This window comes from Malus sylvestris, chromosome 16, assembly GCF_916048215.2.
Source record: "Malus sylvestris chromosome 16, drMalSylv7.2, whole genome shotgun sequence".
In the NCBI taxonomy this organism is placed as follows: domain Eukaryota; kingdom Viridiplantae; phylum Streptophyta; class Magnoliopsida; order Rosales; family Rosaceae; genus Malus; species Malus sylvestris.
Window position 1 is genome coordinate 23,840,474 of NC_062275.1, and position 24,029 is coordinate 23,864,502.

A 24,029-nucleotide genomic window follows, 5' to 3' on the forward strand; every position below is an offset into this window, starting at 1 on the left:
ATCAAAGAAAATATTTCGTCGAATTGATTTTTAGGTTAAAATGTTCATAAAATTAATTTAGGATAGTCTACATAATTTCATTTTTTTAAAGTTAATTTAAAAAATAGCCTAAATATGACGACCCATCCCGAAATAAAATATATTATATCCCCGAAAGCGTGGAAATGATGATTTTGCCCTTGAAAAGACATAATATGATTGTATAAACGGGCTAAGAAATGGACCAACTACTTCACTTCCTACTTCTTTGGACCCAATTAAAAATATGGGGTTGTTTTGGATGAATGTTAGCCCTATAATTGGTAGCCCAATTAGGGCTTAAGATTTTTATATGCACCCAATCCGGACACACACACGTATACCTTCACCTTCTCTCTCGATCCTTCCCTAATCCGTACAGTCCGTACACTCATACCCTCTACCAGTTTCCTCTTGCACAGATCGAGCTAGTGGAGGTCATTTATGAAGTCCTTGCAAACTCAGAAGCATAGATATACCATTAGTTTGGAGAAAGAACCTCGGGAACTCAGGAACTAGTGAACTTCGGTCAGGTGCTCTGTTACTCCGTCATGATCATGGGTGTTTCACGGGGTTTTAAAGTCCAAGAGAGTTTTAAAACAACTTCACGAATATTATAAAGAAGTTTGGAAGGTTTTGGACATCAGGATAGGTTAGTTTCGTGAGTTGCAGTTTTGGACGGAATGTCGAGGAATTTTCCGACTATTTCCATTGGGTTTTAGGACTTCAAAGTGTAAGAATATGTTCTACTCGTTTAGAGCTTCATTTTGGTATAAATTTCATGAAATTTGATTGAGAAATGACGAAGATATTCAAGTTTAAAGTTTTTCCAGAAACCAGTGATACAGATAGCGGCTGGCGTCGGAATTCGGCGAACCATTGGAGAAAAAGGAGAATATTCTGTCAATTTGACGGAATATGCTAACAACGTCAAGTAAATATAACGGTATATGTTGTTATTTAACGGAATATTCCCTAACGCTGTTAGGGATTTCGTCCAACGTGACTGTGCGTGGCCGTGCCTTGGCCGGCGTGTGGGGCATCAAAAAAATTTTCTAAAAATATGGGGATGTTCGTGGTGTTGAGTTAGCCACGATGGTATATTCGAACACCTCAATTGAGCAACGTATGAGAAGTTATTACATAGTTTTGAGTATGTGCTTAAAATTAATGTTAAAATAGTTGTTTCACATATAGGTGAGACGTTTCCAGAGGATAAGCGTATTCAGGCGAGGCTCGGGGGTTACGACCCTGCTGCATATCAATGAGTGGGCTTTTGATTTTCAATATATGAATATATGCCTTACGTTTTTCCCAGAAAAATTGATTTAAATGATTTTGTGTTTAAATGCCATGTCAAATGCTTATATCTTAGAATATGCATTTAGTAGTTGTGTAGGTTATTGTTTGATGCGGCGAATGCTTAGGTAAGTTCCAAGTGAGTATATGTATTGATGAATGTGTGTTGCATTGTAATGGTTATGCTTAGAGGCATTTAGAGCTCATAAACCTGCACCCCAGTGTTAGTGCTCCCGCCATTGGCCAGGGCATAGTCCTTCACGTAATGTTCACCTCCCACACCGCACGCTCACCTTGGATCCAAGTTTGGTGCACAACCCTGTCGTACAGATCACATTAGGTGGTTCCGACTCGTTGGTGACCTACGATTTATCGCACAACCTTCACTTGATCGTAGCACTTGAGCGTACTTATTTCACCTAGCCCTGTCGTACAGACCACAATAGGTGGTTCCGACTCGTGTGCAGGTATATTTGATGAGCTATAGGTTTAGCCGTACATGCCACATTAGGTGGATCCGGCTGACATATCACTTACATTGATTTACTTCATCTGGTTTACTTAATTATTATGCTGAGATACTTGACATGGCATATATCTGGATTTCACTACTTTCGAGTATGGTTTTGATATATGTATGTATTCTATTTTCTGGGAAACTATACAGGTTTTACGGCGAGGGGTTATTACTGTTGGAAAAAGAAATGGTTTTGAAAAACTTTGTTTTTGCCTACTCACACTTTTTGTTCTGCACCCTTTCAGGTTCTAAATAGGCGTGCTTGTTGGTGGCTTATGACGGCGGTTCTAACAGACTATAAATATTGTAGGATCATCTCTCTGGTATTATATAATTAATACTTGACTTGCTGGACTGCACGTTGGTTACCTATGCTCTGAATAAGTGTAACTATACTTATATACCTCGCACTTATATATTAGTAAAGTGTTAATTAGTTAGATTGGTTTTTTTATTTACTCGCATTTTTATATCGCTATCACTTCCACACTGCGCACATGGCTACGTCACCCTCACGTAACGGTCATCATACCTCAATTTAGGTCGAGGTGTGTCAGTTTGGTATCAAAGCCTAGGTTTGGCAGTCCTGTATATTTTGTGAGTATTCTAATTATTTTGATATCTTCTGTCAGAACCATGCCACCTCGTAGAAAGCCACGTACTTCAGCTGAATCTAGTTTCCCTGATATTGCTCAACTTGGGGAAGCAATTGCCAATGCCATTCAGTCTTTGTTTCGTCTTCCCCAGAGGACTCCCCTGGAGACTATGTATAATTTAAAGTTGAATAATTTTGTGGGTACTACGACACCTGAGGGAGCTGAGCGTTGGCTCAATCATCTTGAGATAACTTTTCGATTGATGCAGAGACAGAGGAATCTTCCTAAGGATAGATGGATCGAGATGACCACTTGGTTTTTGGGGGAAGAGCCTGCATCCTGGTGGAGGCAAGAATCTTTTCAGTTGTCACCAGAGGAAGCTGCTGATTGAGAAATTTTTAAGTAGGTATTTCAGAAGAGATTCATACCTCCAGAGTATATAGATCGTAAGAAGCAAGAATTCACGCACTTGAAGCAGGGGAAGATGTCTGCTAATGAATATTATAGGAAATTGACTGATTTATCTCGTTATTGCCCAGAGATTGCTGCAAATCCTACATAGATGCTTCGCCGTTTTAGATTGGGTACTAGAAAGAAGTGGCGTTCCATGGCGACCATGACTCCCTGTGCTACATATCAGGAGTTTTATGAGATTCTTCTACGGGTTGAGGATTCTGAAAATATGCCCAATGACAGTGGGGAAGAGGAAGAAAAAGATAATAGCTAGAAGAAAAATGATAATAAAGATAATGGCAAGTCATTATAGGGACATCGCAAGACGCAGAGTTTTAAGAGAAGTGGTACTAGTTCCAGTTCTTCCAGTGGGGGTTTGAGTTCTACTGCACCGAGGAGAGGTGGCCGATTTTCAGGAGGTTCTCGATTCCAGAGACAAAGGGATTCCAGTAGTACAGGTGCTCCCTTGTGCCGTAGGTGCAATAATCGGCATTTTGGGGAGTGTAGGAGAGGCAGGGGTGGTTTCGGAGTGAGGTGCTTAAAAAAAAAGCACCCATGAAAAAAAGTTGTGAGGGTTTTAGGTGTTTGATAAACTGAAAAAAAAAGGGCTTATTTTGGAAGCTGCTGTAAGAATAAGCTGAAATCAAAGGAAAAAGCTGAACCTGCTATTTGCAGCTTTGGAAAACTGGCTTTTTTTTCAAAGCACATGGAGCTACAATGCTCATTAAATGAAAAGACACACTATCAGACTGTTTTTTTTTTTTCCAAAAGCACTTTTACAAAAAAGTTTACCAAACACTTTGCTGATTTATTTCACAACTGCTTATTCTCACAGCACATCCGCTTATTCTCACAACAGTTTTTTTTCAAAGCACAGCAATACCAAACCAACTCATAGTAGCGAATGCCTCACTTGTGGCCAGATGGGACATCGAGCTATTTAGTGCCTACATAAAGGATGGATAACCATGGCTTGCCACTAGGTGTTCCCCTTAAAAAAAAAAAAAAAAAAAAAACCACGAGTACAACCAGTTCCAATACAACTTAATAAAAAGATAAATATTGCCTAAATACGAGAATCTTGGCAAAGAAAGACCAACACAACTGATAGCTTCTGCAAGAAAATTAACTACCCATAAAAATGTTGTAGGAAATAGTTGAGAATGATCTAGCAAGCCATTTGATTTGATATCCTCAAATTGCCTCTAAACGAGCATTTTTACATATCTTGTTGGCCAAAAAGCTTCGCCGAAATACAAATACACCCCTTTTACTTCTTTCAAAACTAGGTCATGTGAGTTTCAAATATACATTCTTTTTACCAAAAAAAATTGATCTGTTAGCTTGTTAACTTTTGATGTTCGAAGACGATTACCAATCGAAGAAAATGTTTCGTCGAATTGATCTTTGTACGAAATAGTAGGAAATATAAACAAAGATCAACACTAATCCTTTTCTTGCTCCTTTTCTTTCTTGAACCATGTATACAGAGTTTACAAGACAACCAGATTGATGTCCTACGCATTAAAGTCCTACAAATAAAACAAGGATAAATTTAACAAGAACGCATAAACAAGTGCCTCCACTACTTGGACTCATCCATGGGGTCATTACGGTTACAAGATTCAGATCTTAAATCCTTCCTGTCTTGCCTCGACTCCTCAGACTCTGACGTCTTTGAAACCGAATCATCAAGCGCCTCAAGAAAGGACAATACAGTGAACTTGTCTGCAAGAGCAAGAATGAAAAGTAATAAAAACCGTAAGTAGCAAATCCATGAATTATCATCATACAGAGTGATGGCATATAATCTCATTTGACGAGATCCTACATCCGCAAGTGGATGCAAAAGACTGAAAACAACATTAGCATCAGACCCTCTAGGTATAAACCCACGAACGATGACAACTCATTGACTTCTTATCACAAGCATAAGATGCGTCTATCAAGTAGTTGGATCTTTCTCACACGCTGGAATGTTTTATTGTCAAGTTACTAGGCAAGGCTCAATTTGAATTTAACCCAATAACGGTATAAACATTTTTCCCGTAGAAAGGGAAGACAAAAAATCGTTCAGCAAGCATAGGTATACTAGCAAGCTACAAGATATGGAGTCCTTACATTTACTTGGGTCAATACCAAACTGCGTCAAATCTATCTGTCCTGTTCGAAGTACCTATAATAAACATTTAGGGAAAGGTAAAAGAAAGAAACAGCTTCACACTCATTAAAGAAACGGACACAATCAAAATGCCACAAGATGAGTTTTCAAATTCTTACATAAGCAAATGAATCCATTTGTTGGCGGAAAGGTGGACTCTGCAGCAACTCCAATACATCGTCAGGAGACCATTGACCCTGTAACCCCAACCGAATTAAACAATGGAGAAAAACTAATGTATAAGAGATCAAGAATACAGAAAGGGTAGTGAACCAGAAATTTGCATACCTCAGGTAAGTAAGAACCTAAACCCTGTTCCAGTGGCAATGTCTCAATCAATGGCATAATCAACTCGGGTTTGAATATATCCTCCAAACTCAAGCCTAGACCAATAAAAACAAAAGTCACAAGATTAGAGCCATATCGTATTTCAAGAAAAAACTTTGGAAACAGCAGCCATTTAGGTAATACTGTAGATACTATAGTACAATGGGCTGGCATGCATGTTGTTAGAACTCTTTAGTAATCATTGACAGGTACCAACAGGGAACTAAGAGAGGCTAATGTGAAAAATTAAGGGTTAAAATCACTTTAGTCCTCTATGTGATCAATTCTGTTAGGTTCTGCCAATTAAATAAAGGGAACTTTAACGAAAAGCATCCGATACTGTTCACTTTAACGAAAAACCATATTTTTACCCTAAAAAGTCAATCCTGGTACTATTCACTTTACTCTTTATTTTGTCCTTATCATTAAAACTCAAAGTTTTCAAGCCATTTTCATTAGTTTTCCTTTAAATAAATCGATTTACACCTCACTACCAAACTTGCACTTCACAAAAGATTCACCAAACAATTGAGGGTCAATGTGGAATCTGGACATAACATATCGAGTAAGGTGAATGTTTGCCACAAGCAACATGACAATACTGCCAAGACAGTTAGGAGAAAGGCCACAAAAAGGAAGAACGAAAACAGAAAAGGTTAAGGGCAATAGGGAAACTGAACTTCCTAGCAAAATATTCTTTTACATATGCGGTGCCCGCTGTGTCATCCTTTTTGAATTGTAACACTGTTAATTATTGAGCAAATTAAAGAAACAAATTATTCAGTGCTAGAAGCAAACCAGGTCAACAATTTGAACCCAATTGCAATATTTCTACATAGTTTGCAGGGGTTCAAAACATTTGACATGTCATGCTGAAGTAATTTCTAATGCATTAACAATTTTCACTACAGGAAATAAGGAACATATTCAATATTCACAAAACTGTTAAATCTTTTCAGTAAAAATTAGGAAGAGCATTTTGCATTAAAACTATGCAACACATTAGATGGTTGAGATAACAAAAACTGTAATAAAATTCCTATACAGAGGAAACCAGTTCATATTTAATCACAAAAATTTGGATTTAAAGCATTATTGTATTTATCCCAAAAACAACATTAATGGTAAAAAAATATAAAAAAAATCATATTATTACCTTCATCTGTATCCACAGCCCTATCTGCAGATAGCAGAAGTGTGAATGTAAGTTCAATTTAAAAGAAAGGGAAAACTTGTATAAAAATTTGTACTCCATGGAGAAAACATAGTACCTGCTGGCTCAATGTTACTTAAGATTCTTTGAAGATCTTCCAATTTCACTGGGCCAGCTGAAGAAGTTACATCGCTACTTACTTCCCCACCCAAGTTTGGTTCCAGCAAGATTCCAGCTCTGGACAACATAACATTAATCATAAAAGAGTAATGTACTGCAAATGAGAAGAACAGCAAGCAGAAAATGGCAAGCCAGATACATCGCACAACATAAAAACTCTTTAAAGGTATCTAGCATCCCTAATACCCTCCCATCTTAGTTTTCTTGGGGGAGAGTCTGATTGTAAAAACATAATTTTTTTAATATTATAATGACTACTACACCAGGAGGGGAAACTTTTGTTTTCTTGCAAGTCACTAGAAGAGACGAAAACAACTTCTATAAGAATTTGGAATTTAAGAAACCATTTCTAACAATTAAACAAACAGACTTGGTTCTGTCTATCTTTGATGAAAAAATGCCAATAAACTAACTAGTCAAGACAACAATTGTTTTATAAACTAGCTAGTTAAATTATCTTGCAATCTAAACAAATTTATTTGGTGGCAGCCTATTTGATCTTCTTATTTTAGGGGCTACCCAATTGAAAGCACCCCAGAACTCAACTGTAAGTTCATCACTCTTGTTTCATTACTAGTTGCGGAGTTCTGCCACTTCCCCCTTCTCCCCATCTGGCCACTAAGAGAACAAAGTAGCAAGTTTCACGGATATGAGAACTATACCTTGATGAAATATCATCATCAACCATATCTTCAGAAACTTGTAAGGGAATAGAACCATCAGGCCCTTCTTCGTCAAGGAACTCTGCTGAAGCATCAAGATAAACACAAAATCAAACTTGAGGCAGAAATGCAATAGAATACAGACTAAGCTCCAAGTCTTTGAACTTATATTAAACAGTTTTGTTAAAGTTGAAGCCTTAAGAATTTTTGTAGTACGAGAATTGAAATCTGAAAGGTGAAATCTCTTTAATTTTAATTCACATTTTAGGTAATGTTTTACAATGTTCTATGATTTAACAATATAATATAAATATCTACGAATTAACATAATGGCATTTAATGCCAACGACAGGCAGTATTTCTCATGTTCATGTATATGGTTGAGAACTTGAGACAAAGCTTAATACATCGCAATGATGCAGTTAACACAAACTTAAAGAAAAAGAAAATAGACATAGAGGAGCTAATATTATTTGTAGCCTAAAGCAATAAAATAAATTTAATATACCTAATGGTCGATTGAGGTAGTAATTAACAGAGCTACACAACTGTGAGTCACCTTCAGCTTTAGGCTCCTGGATATCACATTAACACTGTAATTAAGAATCTTAGAACAATTAAAAAAAGGAAAACAGATTGACAATGAACCTCACCTGCATCCAAAAGAAAAACTTCCTGTCATCGGTGGTGAACTTCAATATGTAGACCCTTCCTGACACTTGATTAACCTGATTGAACAAAAAGTTATGATATTGAACCGTAGTTTTGAGAGGGGGCAGAGATACATCATGAAAATCCAAAATTTGATTCATACCTTTTCGAAAACTGCCTCGTCAGGAAATATAATCTGATCCTGTGGTACTTTCGTTAAGGAAACTTTAAGAAAAGTTTAAACAAATATTAAGTGGGAGAGTAAACAAACAAAAAATGGAATGTGAAACTGTGAAGTGAACAAGAATTACAAAAAATAAATATGTACAAATAGAAGTGGAAAATTAAGAAAACATGGAAGAACAAAGACTTCCAAGAAATAACAACAACGATAAAAATGATCATAAAGAGCTTAAAAATACCACATGCTTCAGAAAATTGTGAATAAACAGTTACCACACCATAAACAAGACTAGAAACTGGAGAAAGTCTTGCATAAATGAAAAAGAAACCAGGATACATCTTCCACAACATTTAGACTACGATCAAGCCACTGAAAATGCACCAACCCCTCATCACCCTGATACAGAAAGAAGATAGATTTACTAAAAGACTGCTAGAAATGAGTTCAAATAAATATTAGATAGAATGCATGTCAACTTTTATATGCTAGAATTGATTAATAAAACCTCTCCAAGACTACATCAACTTATACATACCCTTGCTATGCGAACAAGTCCTTTACGAGTATCAGGAGCAACCTTTTTCCCCTCAAAAACCATCTTACCAGCGCGAAACTCCAGCATAATTTCCTGTCAATATAGATTAGTTTGACAAAGAAAGTCCACATGCTCAAGAAAACAAAAGATGAACACAGAGCATGTGTATGCAGCTCACACACAGACACAAGGATACATATGTATAGAATTCTGCACATACTTGCATAATTAAATGTTTGAATAACCAACATTTGATACCAACAAACAGCATAACAGCAAAGCAGATGTGGTAAAGTACGTGAAATAAAACATCCAGCGTAAACTTATAATTTAAATTCTCTTAGTAACAGAATCATGCAATTAGAGCTTCTGAACCTGTGTATAATATTGTGAATTTCTATATTTGCTCCCTAAACCCACAAAACTCAATGCAAGAAACAAATTTGTATAACACCAGCAGAGATTATCCCCCTCATTTTCTTACGCCAATGGCATACAACAAAATGGAACATAGAAAGTAACAAATAATGTATAAAGGAGAAGCCAGTGCCATAATTCTACAAAGAAATACTAAACTTCTAAGCAGAACATATAAAGAAGAGAAGCAAAATTGTTAAGGGTACTAATATATTAACAGATGTGATGAGGCTCCAAATTCAGTAGTTAGCCACGAGGTCTGTAAACTTTACAGAAGCTTCAGTGGATCTGTCCCTAACAAAAAATTCTCATCTATACCTATTTTACCTCGTCAGAATATAGAAACGCAACTCATACATCTCCAACCATATCGGCTAGTAAACCATAACTGATAATAGTTTCAATCCCGTTCCGATGAAACCTGACCTCACCACTCACAAGTCTTTCACCGATCTTTCTGTAGTCCAAACTATCAGTACCTACTAACCAGAAAAGAAAATGTTCACACCCATAATCAAATGCTCAGTCTGTGAAATCCCCGTTCGCTGGAATAATGTTCCATGTTTATCTTATCTTGTCGATGAATTAAACTGTCACTTCTTAACCAACCAGGCAATTTCAATCTCTTTGTCTTTTCTATGAAAAAGGGTCAAAATCAATTTCCATGTTCTTCTACCCAAGCATATTAGCATCAAACCATAATCTCCAATTCAAATGCACATATATACCACATATTGAATAAACAAAATACTACCTACACATAATATATGTATATACATATATATATATATATATATATATATCTATACAAATATGTATCTATATTACCTGCATTTGTGGAACAGCCGTGGTTGAAGACGACCCCATTGTTCAATCAAAGGCACAAAACTGCAAGGAAAAATGAAGAGAAAACCAATGCAATATGAACCCAAAACCCAAGAGAAATAAATACAATAGAAAAACAAACAAACCCTAAAATTAGATAAATAATAATCAGCTTGATGATTATATGTAGCTGTCTCTATATGTATGAATTTTTGGCGACATGCTTTGAGAGATTTTGTTTCAGAAAAAGAAAGGGAGTTTTATTCAGGATTATTCTGGCTTGTTTTTAGCCATTCGAGGTAGCGGTGGGCACGGGCCGGCCGGGCCGGGTATATGAATTCTGAGACTTCGAACCGGACCTAACTCAAACAGGCCACCAGTTCGGGCCATGTCCACAGGTCCAAATTACATTTTTTTTTTTCAGAACAGGTTATTTAGATTGTGTATAATAGTCTGTATAATCTCCTTTGTAAATATTTGCCGAGTACAGACTAATGAATTAAATTTTCTCATCAACCAAACATAATCTAATTAAAAATACCCAAATCTGAAACAGAAGATTCAAATATATACAAGTCTGAAACTCTCGCTGGACATACATATATATTCAAATTCAATTTAATTCAACAGAACATCAAATTCAATTCAACAAAGGAATTGAAATTGGAACAGAACAGAAGTCAAGATTCAAGAACCCAACAAAATCACAGCATCAGCATGTGCGGCTTCGGTAATCCTATGAAGGCAAATTTATGAACCCCTCCCAATTCATATAAGGCAAATTTATGGATTCAGTTTGGGGTTTTTTTGAAATCCCATATGATTACAGAATGCAGAGAGTCAGAGATTGCAAAGTCAGATAGGGCATATATCCAGGAAACCCTAAATCCCTAAATCCCTAAATCTAAGAAATTAACCAGAGAGAATCAGAGATTGCAGAATGCAGAGACTCCAGAGAGTTAAGATTTAAGAAACTATACTACCTTAATTTGGGAGAGAAGATGAGATGAAAGTGGTCGATTTCGATTCGCAGAATGATGCTGGTGTTCTAGACGGCGGTGATGGGGTAGTCGCGGTTGGGAGGAGAAGATGGTGATGGTGGTCGCAACTCGCAAGTCGCCAGAGGGAGACAGAGACAGAGACGGAGAATTGGCGATGGCGGCTGTCGAGGGCTCGAGTAACTTGAGTTGTGAATGAATGGGAGAGGAAGACCGAGTGTCCGTCGAATGGAGGAGCATGGAGGTGTGAATATATCCTTACATTCATCCAATATCCCACGCTGGAAACCGTTCGGGCCGGGGGCCCGTTCCTCTTAACATTTGGATCCGGCCCGCCTCGTCCCTTTTCTTCCGTAAAATATTAGACCCGTCCTGAACCGAGAGGACCAGCCCTGACCCGCAGGTCTAGGATCCGTTTGCCCACCCCTAACTCAAGGCAGATGATGAGTTGGGGCTTTCTCAACTTGGGCATCACTTTTGGAGATATTTATGAAAGTGACATTCGGTCTTTAGTTCAGACGTTAGTAGTCATTGTGTCTGGGTGAGAGTTGGCCAGATTTGGACGTGGTCCATTTATGACCCCGAAACGGACTATAAAAATTACTGACGTTAGAGCTATGGGTGGGCATGATGTTGTTCGCTACAGTTACACCCTCAAACGGAATCGGAACTAGAAAATATCAATGGTTGGATTCAGTGTTGTTTTGCTTAAATTTATTACTAAAATCATACGGTTTAGTCCACACCAATTTTCGGTTCGATCCATGCCGTTTTACAGTTCTGAATACTAGGTCATTTAAATACCATATTAAAATGGTATTCAAAGTTTACTCTCTTTTTTTTTTCTCTTGTTTTTTGCATGCTTGCGGTCAAATACGACTTCTAAAATGGTTATATAAAGTTACAAACAAAACATATCATTTTCAAATACTAAATCAAAATGCAAATATTGTTGACATCAAACAAACAAACAAAGGAACACAATTCAAATGTACATATAACATTCATAATACAAATATACATCCACACATACAAATACATTCAGTATGCAGTAAAATGTTAGTATAAATCCAATATTTAAGCCCAAAATGGACTTATCGAGAGATTAAAAAAAAAAAAAACAGGAAAAAGAATAGAAAAAAAAACAGAATGTTATTGAACACCTTAACATCACTCTATCAAAAAAAAAACAAAAAAAACAAAAAAAATCGCAACCTGATGTCAAATTTGGAGATCTAGGAGAGAAAATGACCTTCTTTTTTCAAATATGTGCCTTATCTCAATAGGTGAACCGTGCAAGTGAAATACCTAATTGAGAAATGCTCCCAGTTGCACTAGGGGAAAACCTGTTTGGTTTTCACCACTCATTTAGTGACACCTACATTCAACTATTAATTTAATTATTTATTTGTATTCATGGTTTGGTTCGGCTCTAAGTGGTTCTACCAACATGAAAACCGGAACCGGTATGAACGGTTTGGTTCAGTTCTTGAACCTACGTTGACTATTTTCGATCAACACGGGTTTTTACAGTTTATTTTGTTGCAATTTGAACTAGCTTCGTGGTTCCACAGTTTTTATGCCCCACCCTTAGTTAGAGCACCTCCAACCCAATAGTCCAATTAATTAGATTAAGATAATTATTGTCTTAGTAAACAGTAATTGATCAAATGCATCTCCATCCTGTAAATTAATGGCTCGGGCAATTGGATATTAAAGTTTTATTGTCTTAGTAAATAGGTAGATAAATATAATATTGTCTTAATAAATAGTAATTGATCAAATGCATCTCCACCTTGGAAATTAATTGCTCAAGCAATTGGGTATTAAAATTTTATTTTTTAAAACATTTAATAAAAATTAATAAAACAATAGTACTTTTTTATTATTAATTATTATTTTTTTGGATTAAATACCTAAAACCTTTTAACTTTTTAGTGTCATTCTAAATTGGTCCCAATCTTTTTAAACATTTCAAACAAGTACCTAACCTATTGAAAATTTCAGATTCGTTAAGTCCCATTTAATTTTTCTGTTAAATGTATGTACATGTGGCAACAATGGGTTCCACTCATTTGCTTAATTGGATATTAAAACAATTATAAAAATAACTTCAAGAAGACATAAAGATGAAAAATTAAAAATAAATAAACAAATTCACAAATAAAATGGAAAACAAAAATGAAGATCATAAAATCTCCTACCAAAAAAAAAAAAAAAGGAAGTGCGTTTAAACAAGAGGGAAAGGGAACAAGCAAAAGGAAACCCATTGTTGAATCAGAAAAGTTTAATTAAGGAAAGGACACACCCTTATCCTGGCGAAATAAAACAGTTAATCACCCTTAGCAACTTCTTTTCCCTTAAAAGAAGATGAGGGTTCGACTGGTGCGTTAGATGGCAGATGACCATTGGAATGAGACTCATCCTCTTGTTTTGCTTCTAAATATGAGATTTGTTTGAGGAGGCACTCTAGGACGGACCAACCAACGTTCTGAATCTTTTTGAGGATTTAATGAACTCTCCACCAATTCATTTGATCACTCCGGGCATAGCCTGTGAGGTAACCATAGTTATAACTCTCAGTGTATACGCTCCTAACCGTCTCTCTATGATCTTCGCGAAGAGAAGACATCTTCGCTTCATTCACCTCCATCAGCTTCTGAAGGTCTGCTAAGCGAGCATCCTTTTTCCTCCCTATATCCACCTGAAAATCGACATTTTCTGTCTCCCAGATACTCGGGCACAGGATAAAGCATGCTCCAACTAGACCTTCAAGTTCGACAAGGCATGCTCCACTTCATTTTTCGAAAAACGCTCAGAAATCAACTCTTTCTTTACCTTCACAAGGCTCTCTCGAAACATCTTCGTATTGATTTCCTCAATTATAGCAGGATTACTATACTTACAACTATCCACCTCGTGGGCCTCCTTCAATGCTTGATGATCTGCGCGAAGCTTTTTAAGCTCATTTGACTAAGCCAACATCTATTGCTCTGGCTTTATTATACTCTCTGACTCCATTGAAGACATATGTTCAAGCTCATGTATTCATCCCGATCGGCGAAATAAGGGGACCTCCGTCCACATGTTAGCCTAGTAAATAAAAGGTAAGAATGCAGAATGAATGAAAAAAAATTAAAATATTGCTTTATAGCGGCTTGCATGGCATCGCACTAGGACTCCTTCAAAAGACGTGTGAATCTCCTTGTAATTGACAGGTGTGATTGCAATGCCAAGGAAGGGCCCTAGTGTAGTCCATGTTCTGGAGTCCACTGGCGTCTACTGGAAGGGCAACATTGTCCATTGACGGCCTAATTACGAGCAGAGGATGAGTTGTCCTTTCAATCTTAGCCAAAGTGAGAGAAGGTGGAGGTTGTGGATGCAAATTTTTTCTCCTTGTTCTTAGACAAAATTGCACCTACAAAACAAATAACACCTTAGATCAAGGCCAAAAGCCTCATGTGCCCAAGATGAATGGGGGGGGCTTTGGCAGAAGAACCTCCGATGCCAAAGTTATAATTTTGAGAGAAAAGTGTTTGGAGAATTTAGAGAATTTAGCAAGAGAATTGGAATTTAGGTTTTAGAGAAAATGGGGTAGTATATATAGGGCATGGCCAGCCTCCTTTGTAGAGATAGTAACCGGCCCTTTGTGGGTTACCTATTTTGGAATATAATTTGAAATCAATGTTTTGGGGGTTACCTATTTTGGGCACTTTTAACTTGATTGTGGGATGATTGTCCACTGCTCGCGCGTAGGAATTCTGATGTTCTTCGAGGGTAATTTTGTCATTTTTACCCCAGAATCCACATGTCGTCTCTTGATTATTTTTGGCTCCACATAGGTGATATTGAGAGATGTATCAATAAGATCTGTTGTTGGAAGTCCCGTAAGGGTAGAAGAAAAGACGATCGGAGTGAACATAACATCATGAGGTAAGAAAGAAAGAGGGGTAGGTGAGAGTCGAACTTCAAGTAGTTCTCGCAATACTGGATAGGAAGAACTTTCCATTCCTCTAACTATGAAGAACAGAGCAGGTTCCTCAATAATCAGAAGGATACAACAATTAGAATATTTCTTTGTCCTTAGTGGAGCTTCCTCCTCAAGGCCCTCAAGTGCGATGTCCATAAATTAGCAATTATGAGTGCGGTGGAGCTAATAGGGTTAAAGAAGAAGAACTACTTGATTGTTTTAGCTCATTCGACTCAAGAGTAAGATAAGTTTTAGATTTGAAGAGGTAGGTCTTGGAAAGAATGTCCTTAGCTTTAGCCCACTCCGACTAAGATATACAAAATTTAGAACAATGGTGAGTAACAATATCCTCTCGCTGCTCATAGAAGCGTCTAGAGGAAAATAACCACTTCCACTGATAGTGTGCAGTGGAGATTCGCATCACCTAATGATAAATTTTGGGTCACATACTCCGATATCCACCAAATTATTACTAAACCTTAGCTCAGGGGAAGTAATAGCTTTAACCCTAACTCCTTTAACATCATTTTCCCATTCGCCATCCACAATAAAATTTTTGTCATACCAATCTCTATCTTGCCAAGGAAGGTCTAAGATGTGCAGCTTACAAAGAAAACTAGCAGTGATCATCAAAACCTTTTTAGATGTTGTATAAAACCCTGAATTCTTGAATGCCCAGTTCAACCCTATGCCAGTGATTGAGCAGCTCAAAACATGTGATGAGCCTAAAGGCAGTTAAGGACATATTATAAATCATTATGTCATAACACAACAAGATGCTCTTTAAAAGATTGGAGAGAGGAAAATGTAGGCCAAGGTCCAGGAATCAGGGATAAATTCTGGTGCAAGGACGAGAAGGTCATAATATGCAAAAAGAGGGGTACAAATGTCATGCCCAGGCTCTCACCAAACTCTACAGTGACCAAGAACATCCAAACGATCTTTGATGAAGGCCTAGCATTAAACTTGGTTGCGGACCCTAGTTAGAGGAAGGTTATAGGGGATGCTTTGGGTTTCTTGGGAGATTTACTTTATGATGCCATTAGCAGGGATGTGAATATAAATATGCGTGTTTTGAAGGAAACAAATCTAGCGGATGAGATGAAAAGGGAATATTTGCGAAAATCTCATTTTGCTTGCTTATAGGACAAAACGAAAAGTTTCATCATTACTTTCTTTATGACACAGAACTTGTAGTTACACGTCTGAAGGTTGAAATGTCTCCACTACTCTTCCAGTAGTCGAACTACCATAAAGTAATGGAAGACCAAACGGTATGTATTCCAGCTTACTCAGAAAGACATAGTCTTTGGATAGCTATCCATCCTCAAGAGGAATAAGTTGCTTTTCAGATTCATAGTTAAGGGCAATTGTGGGACTTTGATTTTCTAGGGTCGGAGTAAGGCTAATCGAAAGAGCATTACATTAGAAGTTCGGTCATGGACTCTGCCAATCCATTTTGTTGAGATGTGTATGGACATGATCTATGATGCACTATTCCATTATTCTCCAGATAAGTCTTAAAAACATTACTCATAAACTCATCACCACCATCAAATTATAAAACTTTAACTATAGCATGAAATTGATTCTCAACATAAGCACAAAACTTGAGAAATGCACCAAAAACCTCAACCTTATTCAGAGTCGGCCCTGAGATTTTGGGGACCTTGTGCGAAAATGAATTAGAGGCCCTAAAATTGTGATTTTTTTTTCAATTTTCAGTTTTGCTTTCTATAAATTGTAATAGCACAAACAAATATAACAAATCAACTGACAAAAAAATGATTATATTTTTTCTTAATTACTTAAAGGTCCAGTCACTTAGTACTACAATCTAGTGGTATTCCTCTTCACTTATAAGTGAGAGGTCTTAGGTTCGATTCTTATCAAAGATGAATTTGAACCTCATTATTGCTAGCCCACCCCCTTCCCCTTAGCGTAAATAATATCATTGGTTCAAAAAAAAAAAAAAAAAAAACCTTAAAGGTCCATGGTGTTGTAAATAGTGGGTATGTTTGCCCACATGTGTATGGTAAAATATCACATGTGTATAGTAAAGTATCACATGTGTATAGTATAAACTCATAAGCTAAATAGTAATCCTTTTGTAATTTTCCATTGAAGTGGCTCTATAAATAGAGCACCTAGATTGTTCAAATGAAGAGAGAACATTAAGAAGAGAAAAGGAAGAGAAAACATCTAATAGCAATAATATACATTACTTCCTCTGCAACAGCTTGTGTTGGTATAATACTCTGCAATTGCTTTGTTTCTGTCCCGAGTAAAGGTTATCTCTATAAATTTTGCCTATTTATAACACGTTATCAGCACGACTCTCTAATCATTTCTCATTTCCCTTCACCAAAAAAAAAAAAATGTTTCCTCTAAGGTTTTTACTGTTCTTTTTCTTCTTCTGCCTCAATTGCTGGGTATACCCTCGCGAAAAACTGTTTGCACCATGTTTACTTCTAGTTCTCTAACTAACAGTCACTTATATCTTTGAGTTTTTGTTTGGTGTAGATATTGACTACTAACCCACTGATTATTTATGCAATCCAAGATTGTGCGGTTCTATCGCCTATCTTGGACTGCAGATCTAATTTTACTGCAAATTTTAAGTGGAGCGGTATAATCGCCTGCCCTATCCTGCATATTTAAATTTGCCTGTTATTTAATTTTATCGCAATTTTAGATGGTGTGAAATAATCACCCACCCTGCTTTACATATTTAATTTTATCGTAATTTTAGGTGGTGCGGTATAATCGTCCACCCTGCTTTGTATATTTAAATTTTATCGCAATTTTAGGTGGTGCGGTATAATCGTCCATCTTGCTCTACATATTTAAATTTTCCTGTTGTTTAAAGTAGTGCACAATAATCGCACATCCTATACTTGTTTCGATGAGAATGGTGCGGTACAATTGCCCTTCTCATTAATTATGTAAATCTCGAGCCTGAAGTTTTGAGTACTTATCATTTTGGCCTGAAGATCAAAATTTGTAAAAACCAGAAGTTCTAACAATATATTCCTCCAGAACACATATTATTACAAGTTCTTACACACCTTAATTTTCTTTCAGAAAATAAAATGGCAAACTTGGCAAAGCTTGATTTCGCTACCCTGGACATTACTGGAAAGAATTACCTTACCTGGGTACTGGATACCAAGATCCATCTGGAAGCAGCGAATCTTGGAGATACCATCAAGGAAGAGAGCAGCTTATCCTCTCAAGATCGGGCAAAGGCCATGATTTTTATTCGTCGCCATCTTGATGAGGCACTAGAGCGAGTACTTAACGGTTGAATATCTGTTAGCCTTCTGGAATGCCTTAAGAAGCAGATACAATCACCAGACAACGGTGATTCTTCCAAGAGCTCGCTATGACTGGACTCACCTAAGGATCCAAGATTTCAAGTCAGTGGCTGAGTACAATTCGGCGTTGTTCAGATTTACCTCTCAAATGAAGCTCTGTAGGGATACTATTACTGAGGAGATGTTATTGGAAAAGACCTTCAGCATATTCCACACCTCTAACATGGTATTGCAACAACATTATAGAGCACGAGGCTTCACTGAATACAACCAGCTGATATCTGTGCTTCTGGTAGCTGAACAGAACAATGAGCTCCTGATGAAAAACCATAATTCCCGACCTACTGGATCAGCACCGTTCCCAGAAGTGAATGCTGCTTCCCTTGATGAGGACGTGGCCACAAGCAAGGTCGGTGGAAAGGGAAAGGCAAGAACCATGGTGTCCAGTTTCACAACCAGGTTCCAAGACTTAATCCAGGCCTGAGCTTTAAAAATGCAAATCGCCAGAAAGGAAAAGCTCATGTGAACACTCCTAGAAATCATGAAGGAGGTTGCCATAGGTGTGGTGGCAACGGACATTGGGCGCGTACTTGTCGCACCTCAAAACATCTGGTGGAGCTGTATCAAGCCTCCTTCAAGGAGAAGGGTGTCGAGATCAATTTCTTCGACCAGGCTCAACCAATGGAAACCCCTGATCCAGTGACCAATTTATCAGGACAGTTAAACACAACCCACATGGATGCTACATACTTTATTAATGAAAGAGGGAATGAAGTTTATGGGTCTGATTGAATTATTTATGTTTAATGTACTCCTGTTATTTGTACTTGTGGTTTAATGCTTGCATTTTCAATTCAATAAAAGTAGTATTCTAGTATGAATAAACTGCTTTTTCTTTACTCAGAGAACATGGATAAAAATTATGGTTATTCTTAAAAGAGTAAATTGTAGCTATGGTCCCTTAACTTTAACTCAATTGGAGCAATGGTCCCTCAACTAAAAATCCATTACCTTTGGTCCCTCAACTTATCAAAACGTGCAGCTATGGTCCCTCAACTAAAAATCCATTACCATTGGTCCCTGAACTTTAATTCAAGTGGAGAAATAGTCCTTTAACTTTAATCTAATTGTAGCAATGGTCCTTACAATATAACTCGTTTTGACAAATGTTTTGACATAGTTGACGAAAATAACCATAATTATACACTTTGATGAGTTGAGAGACCCTAATTATAAAAATGGTCATTCCAACATAGCTTATTTTGACAAAATTTTGACAAAATTGATGAAAAGGACTATAGCTACACATTTTGATAAGTTGAGGGACCAATGGTAATGGATTTTTAGTTGAGGGACCATTGCTCCAATTTGATTAAAGTTGAGGGACCATTTGTACAATTTACTCTTCTTAAAACAAGAGCAATGGCGGAGAATTTTGTCTTGCAGACAGCGCAACAACACATTTAATACTTCGAGATCGAAAGTATTTCTCGAATTTGGTACTTGCAAAAGTAAAGGTAACAACAATATCAGGGCAATCAGATGTAATTGAAGGCTTAGGAAAAGCCTAGATTATGTTACCTGTTGATGCACAAAACCGGAGGTCTTGGTACAACGTAAATCCGACTGTGAATCTGCAAGTAATGTAAATAACACAAGATGTATCATGGTTCACCCCAAGGTTTGGGTTACGTCCACACTGATTATGTATTTATTTGAGGGAGAGAGACCTCTGAGAGTGAGAGCTTTGAGAGGGGGTGAGGAGCCTTAGGAATTGGTCTCTCTTAATTGTGAGGGTGAATGGTCCTTTTATAGAATAAGGACTCCTCACTTATTATATATCTGCCCCTTCCTTTATCACATAATTACATTTAAATCCCCCGAGTATTTATACGAGGTCTAATTACGGAGGCCCTAAATATGGTATAAACAGTAGTCCCCCAAGTCTTCAGTTAAGAGAGTCTTTTGGTTGGAGATTTAAAATTCAGTCCATGTGTGGGCCGAAGTAACTAGATGTTGCCTTGAACTGATGCTTGATATGAGGCGGTGCTTAATCTGAAATGATGTTAAACTAGAAGTAGCACATGCTGCGAGGCTGCTCGGCTCGTGGCTTATGTTGCCTTGGTTGGCTCGGCTTATGGCGTTGAAGGTGAGGGAATCCCTTTTATAAAATAAGGGCTCATTCCTCAATACATGAATGATGGGTTAGAGTTGATGCTCTCTAATGATGGTGAGGGAGTCCCTTTTATAGAATAAGGGCTTGCTCCTCAATACATAAGTGATGGGTGCTCTCTAATGAAAGTGAGGGAGTCCCCCGAGTATTTTTCATGAGGCCCAATATATGGTACATAATGTAGTCCCCCAAGTCTTCGATAAATAGAGTCTGTTGGCTGGAGACTTCAAATTGAATCCATGTATAGGCCGAAGTGGCGGTTGTTCAGAGGCGGTATTTGTATACCTTGCACTGAAGCTTTGTAGGTGAAGCTTTGCAAGTGAAGCTTTGAAGCTAGAGCTCTGTAAATGAGGCTTTCGAAGCTGAAACTTTTGTAAATGAAGCTTTTAAAGCTAGAGCTCTGTAAATAAAGCTTTTGAAGCTGATTGACATGAGTGATGCTCATGAATGTTTATGTTGATTGACATGAGTGATGCTCATGGATGTTGTCATGAGTGATGCTCATGAATGTTAACATGAGTGATGCTCATGAATGTTGACATGAATGTTGATGTATGATTGTCATGAGTGATGCTCATGAATATTTATGTATGAATGATATGAGTAATGCTCATGTATAATTTGGAGTACTGGGCGTACTTTTGATCACCTGGTTGGTGGCATAAAGGAGAGTACAGGTTGTACATTTCATCACCTGGTTGGTGGCATGAATGGCTAGTTGCCAAATGATATTAGAGTACGGGTTGTACATTTCATCACCTGGTTAGTGGTAATAGCGGCGGGTTGTCAAATAATTGTGGAGTACTGGGCATACTTTTGATCACCTGGTTGGTGGTAATAGCGGCAGGTTGCCGAATAATTTTGAAGTACTGGTCGTACTTTTGGTCACCCGGTTAGAGCTATTTTGGGCTTATGAGCCTTCGCTCTTCACACAACATTCTAGCCCATTTATTTTGGGCTTTGCCTTTTTTTTTTTCCGGTTTTATGCATCAACATTTGGCGCTATCTGTGGGAATCGATACGAAAAGTTGTGTCAGTTCTATTTCATTTTTTCACATTCGCCGTGAATCTGCAAAATCTGCAAAATCAACACTGTAAAACCCAAGAACCCAAAAAACCTCCCTCTTTGGCTTTTCCAGAAAACCTTCGCAGGATTCTCTCTTTCTCTCTCATCTCTACAAAGTCTAGCTTCCATATGAAAACATTCACCTCTGAATGCATGGCTCGATTACCATCGATGTTTAGTTTCTCTACTAACCATCCTCGGGCTACTAACAACTAGGACCAACTGTACGAACATCGGCTACGTTGTTGACCTCAACACCCGTTGTCCTTCAGAGCTCAAGGTCACTAGCGCCAACAGAACTGAAGGAGTCGCGTGCAAGAGCGCATGCAAAGCATTCGGCCAGCCACAGTAATGTTGCAGCGACGAGCACGGTTCACCTGACACGTGCAAGCTATCTCAATACTCTCAGATCTTCAAGAGCGCATGCTTGCTAGGCGCCGTGTTTCTTTACAGAACGCTGGCGAAGAGCAGCGATGAGAAAGAGAGAGGTTCCGTAGAGGAGGAGAATATGAGTGAGTGCGTGAAGAGCGTGATGGTCTCCAACGGAAAAGGTAGATCCATTGACGGTGACGTCGACATCATCATCGTCGGTGCGGGTGTCACTGGTTCCAAGTGGCGAAGGATGAGCTTCTGTAGCAGCAGTCGCTGGTTCCATACTAGTTTACGTAGCAAACAGTTCCGACCTAGGAGTTGAAGATGCCCAATGAGGAATCGATGAGTCTGGTTTTGATGGATTGAAGTACTGCTAGGTCTGATAGGGAACAAGAGTAGCTCACAGTAGAGAAAACGATGGAGCGGTTTTGCGAGAACATTCAAGTACTATTTGGATCGGTCAACGCATTCCAGTACCATTATGCGTTCAGGGGTTCCGTGTTATCTCCTATGGTCTGGGGATCTATATCTTGAATCTCTTGATCGGTTTTTTCTCCTCGTAGGTTGACCCGCATCTTGAATCTCAGAAGCAGCGACTCTTCAAATCCAGCCGATCAGGATACCGAGTCTTCGTTCTCCTCATGCCTTTACGCCATGAAAGTCATCGACAATGAGGCTCTAACGATGAAGAAGAAAGTGCAGAGAGCCGAGATGGAGAGAAAGATCATCAAAATGCTTGACCACCTGTTCTTGCCCACTTTCTACGCCGAGTTCGAAGCCTCGCATTTCTCTTGCATCGTCATGGAGTACTGCTCCAGTGGCAACCTCTACTCCCTCCGCCACATTCATCCTCATAAACGTTTCTCCCTCAACTCCGCAAGGTTCTACGCTGCAGAGGTCCTGGTGGCGTTGGAATACCTCCACATGCTGGGAATCATCTACAGAGACTTAAAACCCGAGAACGTGCTGGTCAGATCGGACGGTCACATCATGCTCTCCGACTTTGACCTCTCACTATGCTCGGACGCAATCCCTGCCAGCTCAACCACCAAGCAAAGGCCCATCACTCCAACAAAAGCAAAATCAAAGCAAAAAAGGGAAAGTAAAAGCAAAAACAAGTGAGTGTGTCTGGAGGGGGAGAGATCAGGGTAAAGGAATAGAAAAGAAAAAGAAAAAAGATCATGTCGTTGGGAGAATATTGCAGAAAGCAAAAGAGAAAGAGAAAGCAAAAGCAAGGAATAAACACCCCACCAGAATGATGTGATTTACTTTTCTTGTTTTTGTATGATGTAATTTATTTTTCTTATCTTTCGGAGATATCTGTATAAACCCCATCAGAGGGTAAAAAAAAAAGGGCAAAGCCCAAAATAAATGGGTTGGAATGTTGTGTGGAGAACGAAGGCCCATAAGCCCAAAATAGCTCCAACCAGGTGACCAAAAGTACGCCCAGTACTCCAAAATTATTCGGCAACCTGCCGCTATTACCACCAACCAGGTGATCAAAAGTACACCCTATACTCCACAATTATTCGGCAACCCGCCGCTATTACCACCAACCAGGTGATGAAATGTACAACCCGTACTATAATATCATTTGGCAACTAGCCATTCATGCCACTAACCAGGTGATGAAATGTACAACCCGTACTCTCCTTCATGCCACCAACCAGGTGATCAAAAGTACGCCCAGTATTCCAAATTATACATGAGCATTACTCATGTCATTCATACATAAACATTCATGAGCATCACTCATGACAATCATATATAAACATTCATGACCATCATTCATGTCAACATTCATGAGCATCACTCATGTTAACATTCATGAGCATCACTCATGTTAACATTCATGAGCATCACTCTTGTCAATCAGCTTCGAAAGCTTAATTTACAGAGCTCTAGCTTCAAAAGCTTCATTTACAGAGCTCTAGCTTCAAAAGCTTCATTTACAAAAGCTCCAGCTTCGAAAGCCTCATTTACAGAGCTCTAGCTTCAAAGCTTCACTTGCAAAGCTTCACCTACAAAGCTTCAGTGCAGGATATACAAATACGACCTCCAAACAACCACCACTTCGACTCATACATGGATTCAATTTGAAGTCTCCAGCTAACAGACTCTATTGACTGAAGACTTAGGGGACTACATTATATAC

The 24,029-nt window shown here is 38.2% G+C and overlaps 2 protein-coding genes across 3 annotated transcripts; one reads left to right on the forward strand and one right to left on the reverse strand.

Moving 5' to 3' along the window:
• Positions 1 to 4,322: 4,322 nt before the first annotated feature.
• On the reverse strand, positions 4,323 to 11,225 carry LOC126608384 (26S proteasome regulatory subunit RPN13). Of its 2 annotated transcripts, none has more exons than XM_050276261.1 (14): positions 10,962 to 11,225; positions 9,982 to 10,041; positions 8,737 to 8,829; positions 8,538 to 8,597; positions 8,181 to 8,219; positions 8,020 to 8,094; positions 7,875 to 7,941; positions 7,367 to 7,448; positions 6,643 to 6,761; positions 6,528 to 6,551; positions 5,333 to 5,427; positions 5,164 to 5,241; positions 5,005 to 5,059; positions 4,323 to 4,611 (listed from the first exon to the last, which is right to left on the reverse strand). In XM_050276261.1, exons 2-14 carry the CDS (start codon positions 10,018 to 10,020, stop codon positions 4,469 to 4,471), a joined length of 969 nt encoding a protein of 322 aa, XP_050132218.1. In that variant the 5' UTR covers positions 10,021 to 10,041; positions 10,962 to 11,225; the 3' UTR covers positions 4,323 to 4,468. The 2 variants fall into 2 exon arrangements, with proteins under 2 accessions (XP_050132218.1, XP_050132217.1); XM_050276260.1 differs by having other exon boundaries at positions 7,367 to 7,451.
• Positions 11,226 to 22,291: 11,066 nt separating this feature from the next.
• LOC126609227 (protein kinase PINOID-like) lies at positions 22,292 to 22,996 on the forward strand. Its single transcript, XM_050277206.1, has 2 exons — positions 22,292 to 22,347; positions 22,438 to 22,996. The coding sequence occupies exons 1-2, from the start codon at positions 22,292 to 22,294 to the stop codon at positions 22,994 to 22,996; spliced, it is 615 nt and encodes a 204-aa protein (XP_050133163.1).
• The last annotated feature ends 1,033 nt before the right edge of the window (positions 22,997 to 24,029 follow it).

Bases quoted from the DNA above. Each gene is read 5' to 3' on its own strand.
- LOC126608384 (XM_050276260.1), bottom strand. From the start codon at position 10,020: ATGGGGTCGTCTTCAACCACGGCTGTTCCACAAATGCAG. The intron at 7,942-8,019 runs GTGAGGTTCATT...TGTGATATCCAG, and splicing joins AGTTTTTCTTTTGGATGCAG to GAGCCTAAAGCTGAAGGTGA. The intron at 6,552-6,642 runs GTACTATGTTTT...TGCTATCTGCAG, and splicing joins AAGTAACATTGAGCCAGCAG to ATAGGGCTGTGGATACAGAT.
- LOC126609227 (XM_050277206.1), top strand. From the start codon at position 22,292: ATGGAGCGGTTTTGCGAGAACATTCAAGTACTATTTGGATCGGTCAAC. The intron at 22,348-22,437 runs GTACCATTATGC...TTCTCCTCGTAG, and splicing joins GGATCGGTCAACGCATTCCA to GTTGACCCGCATCTTGAATC.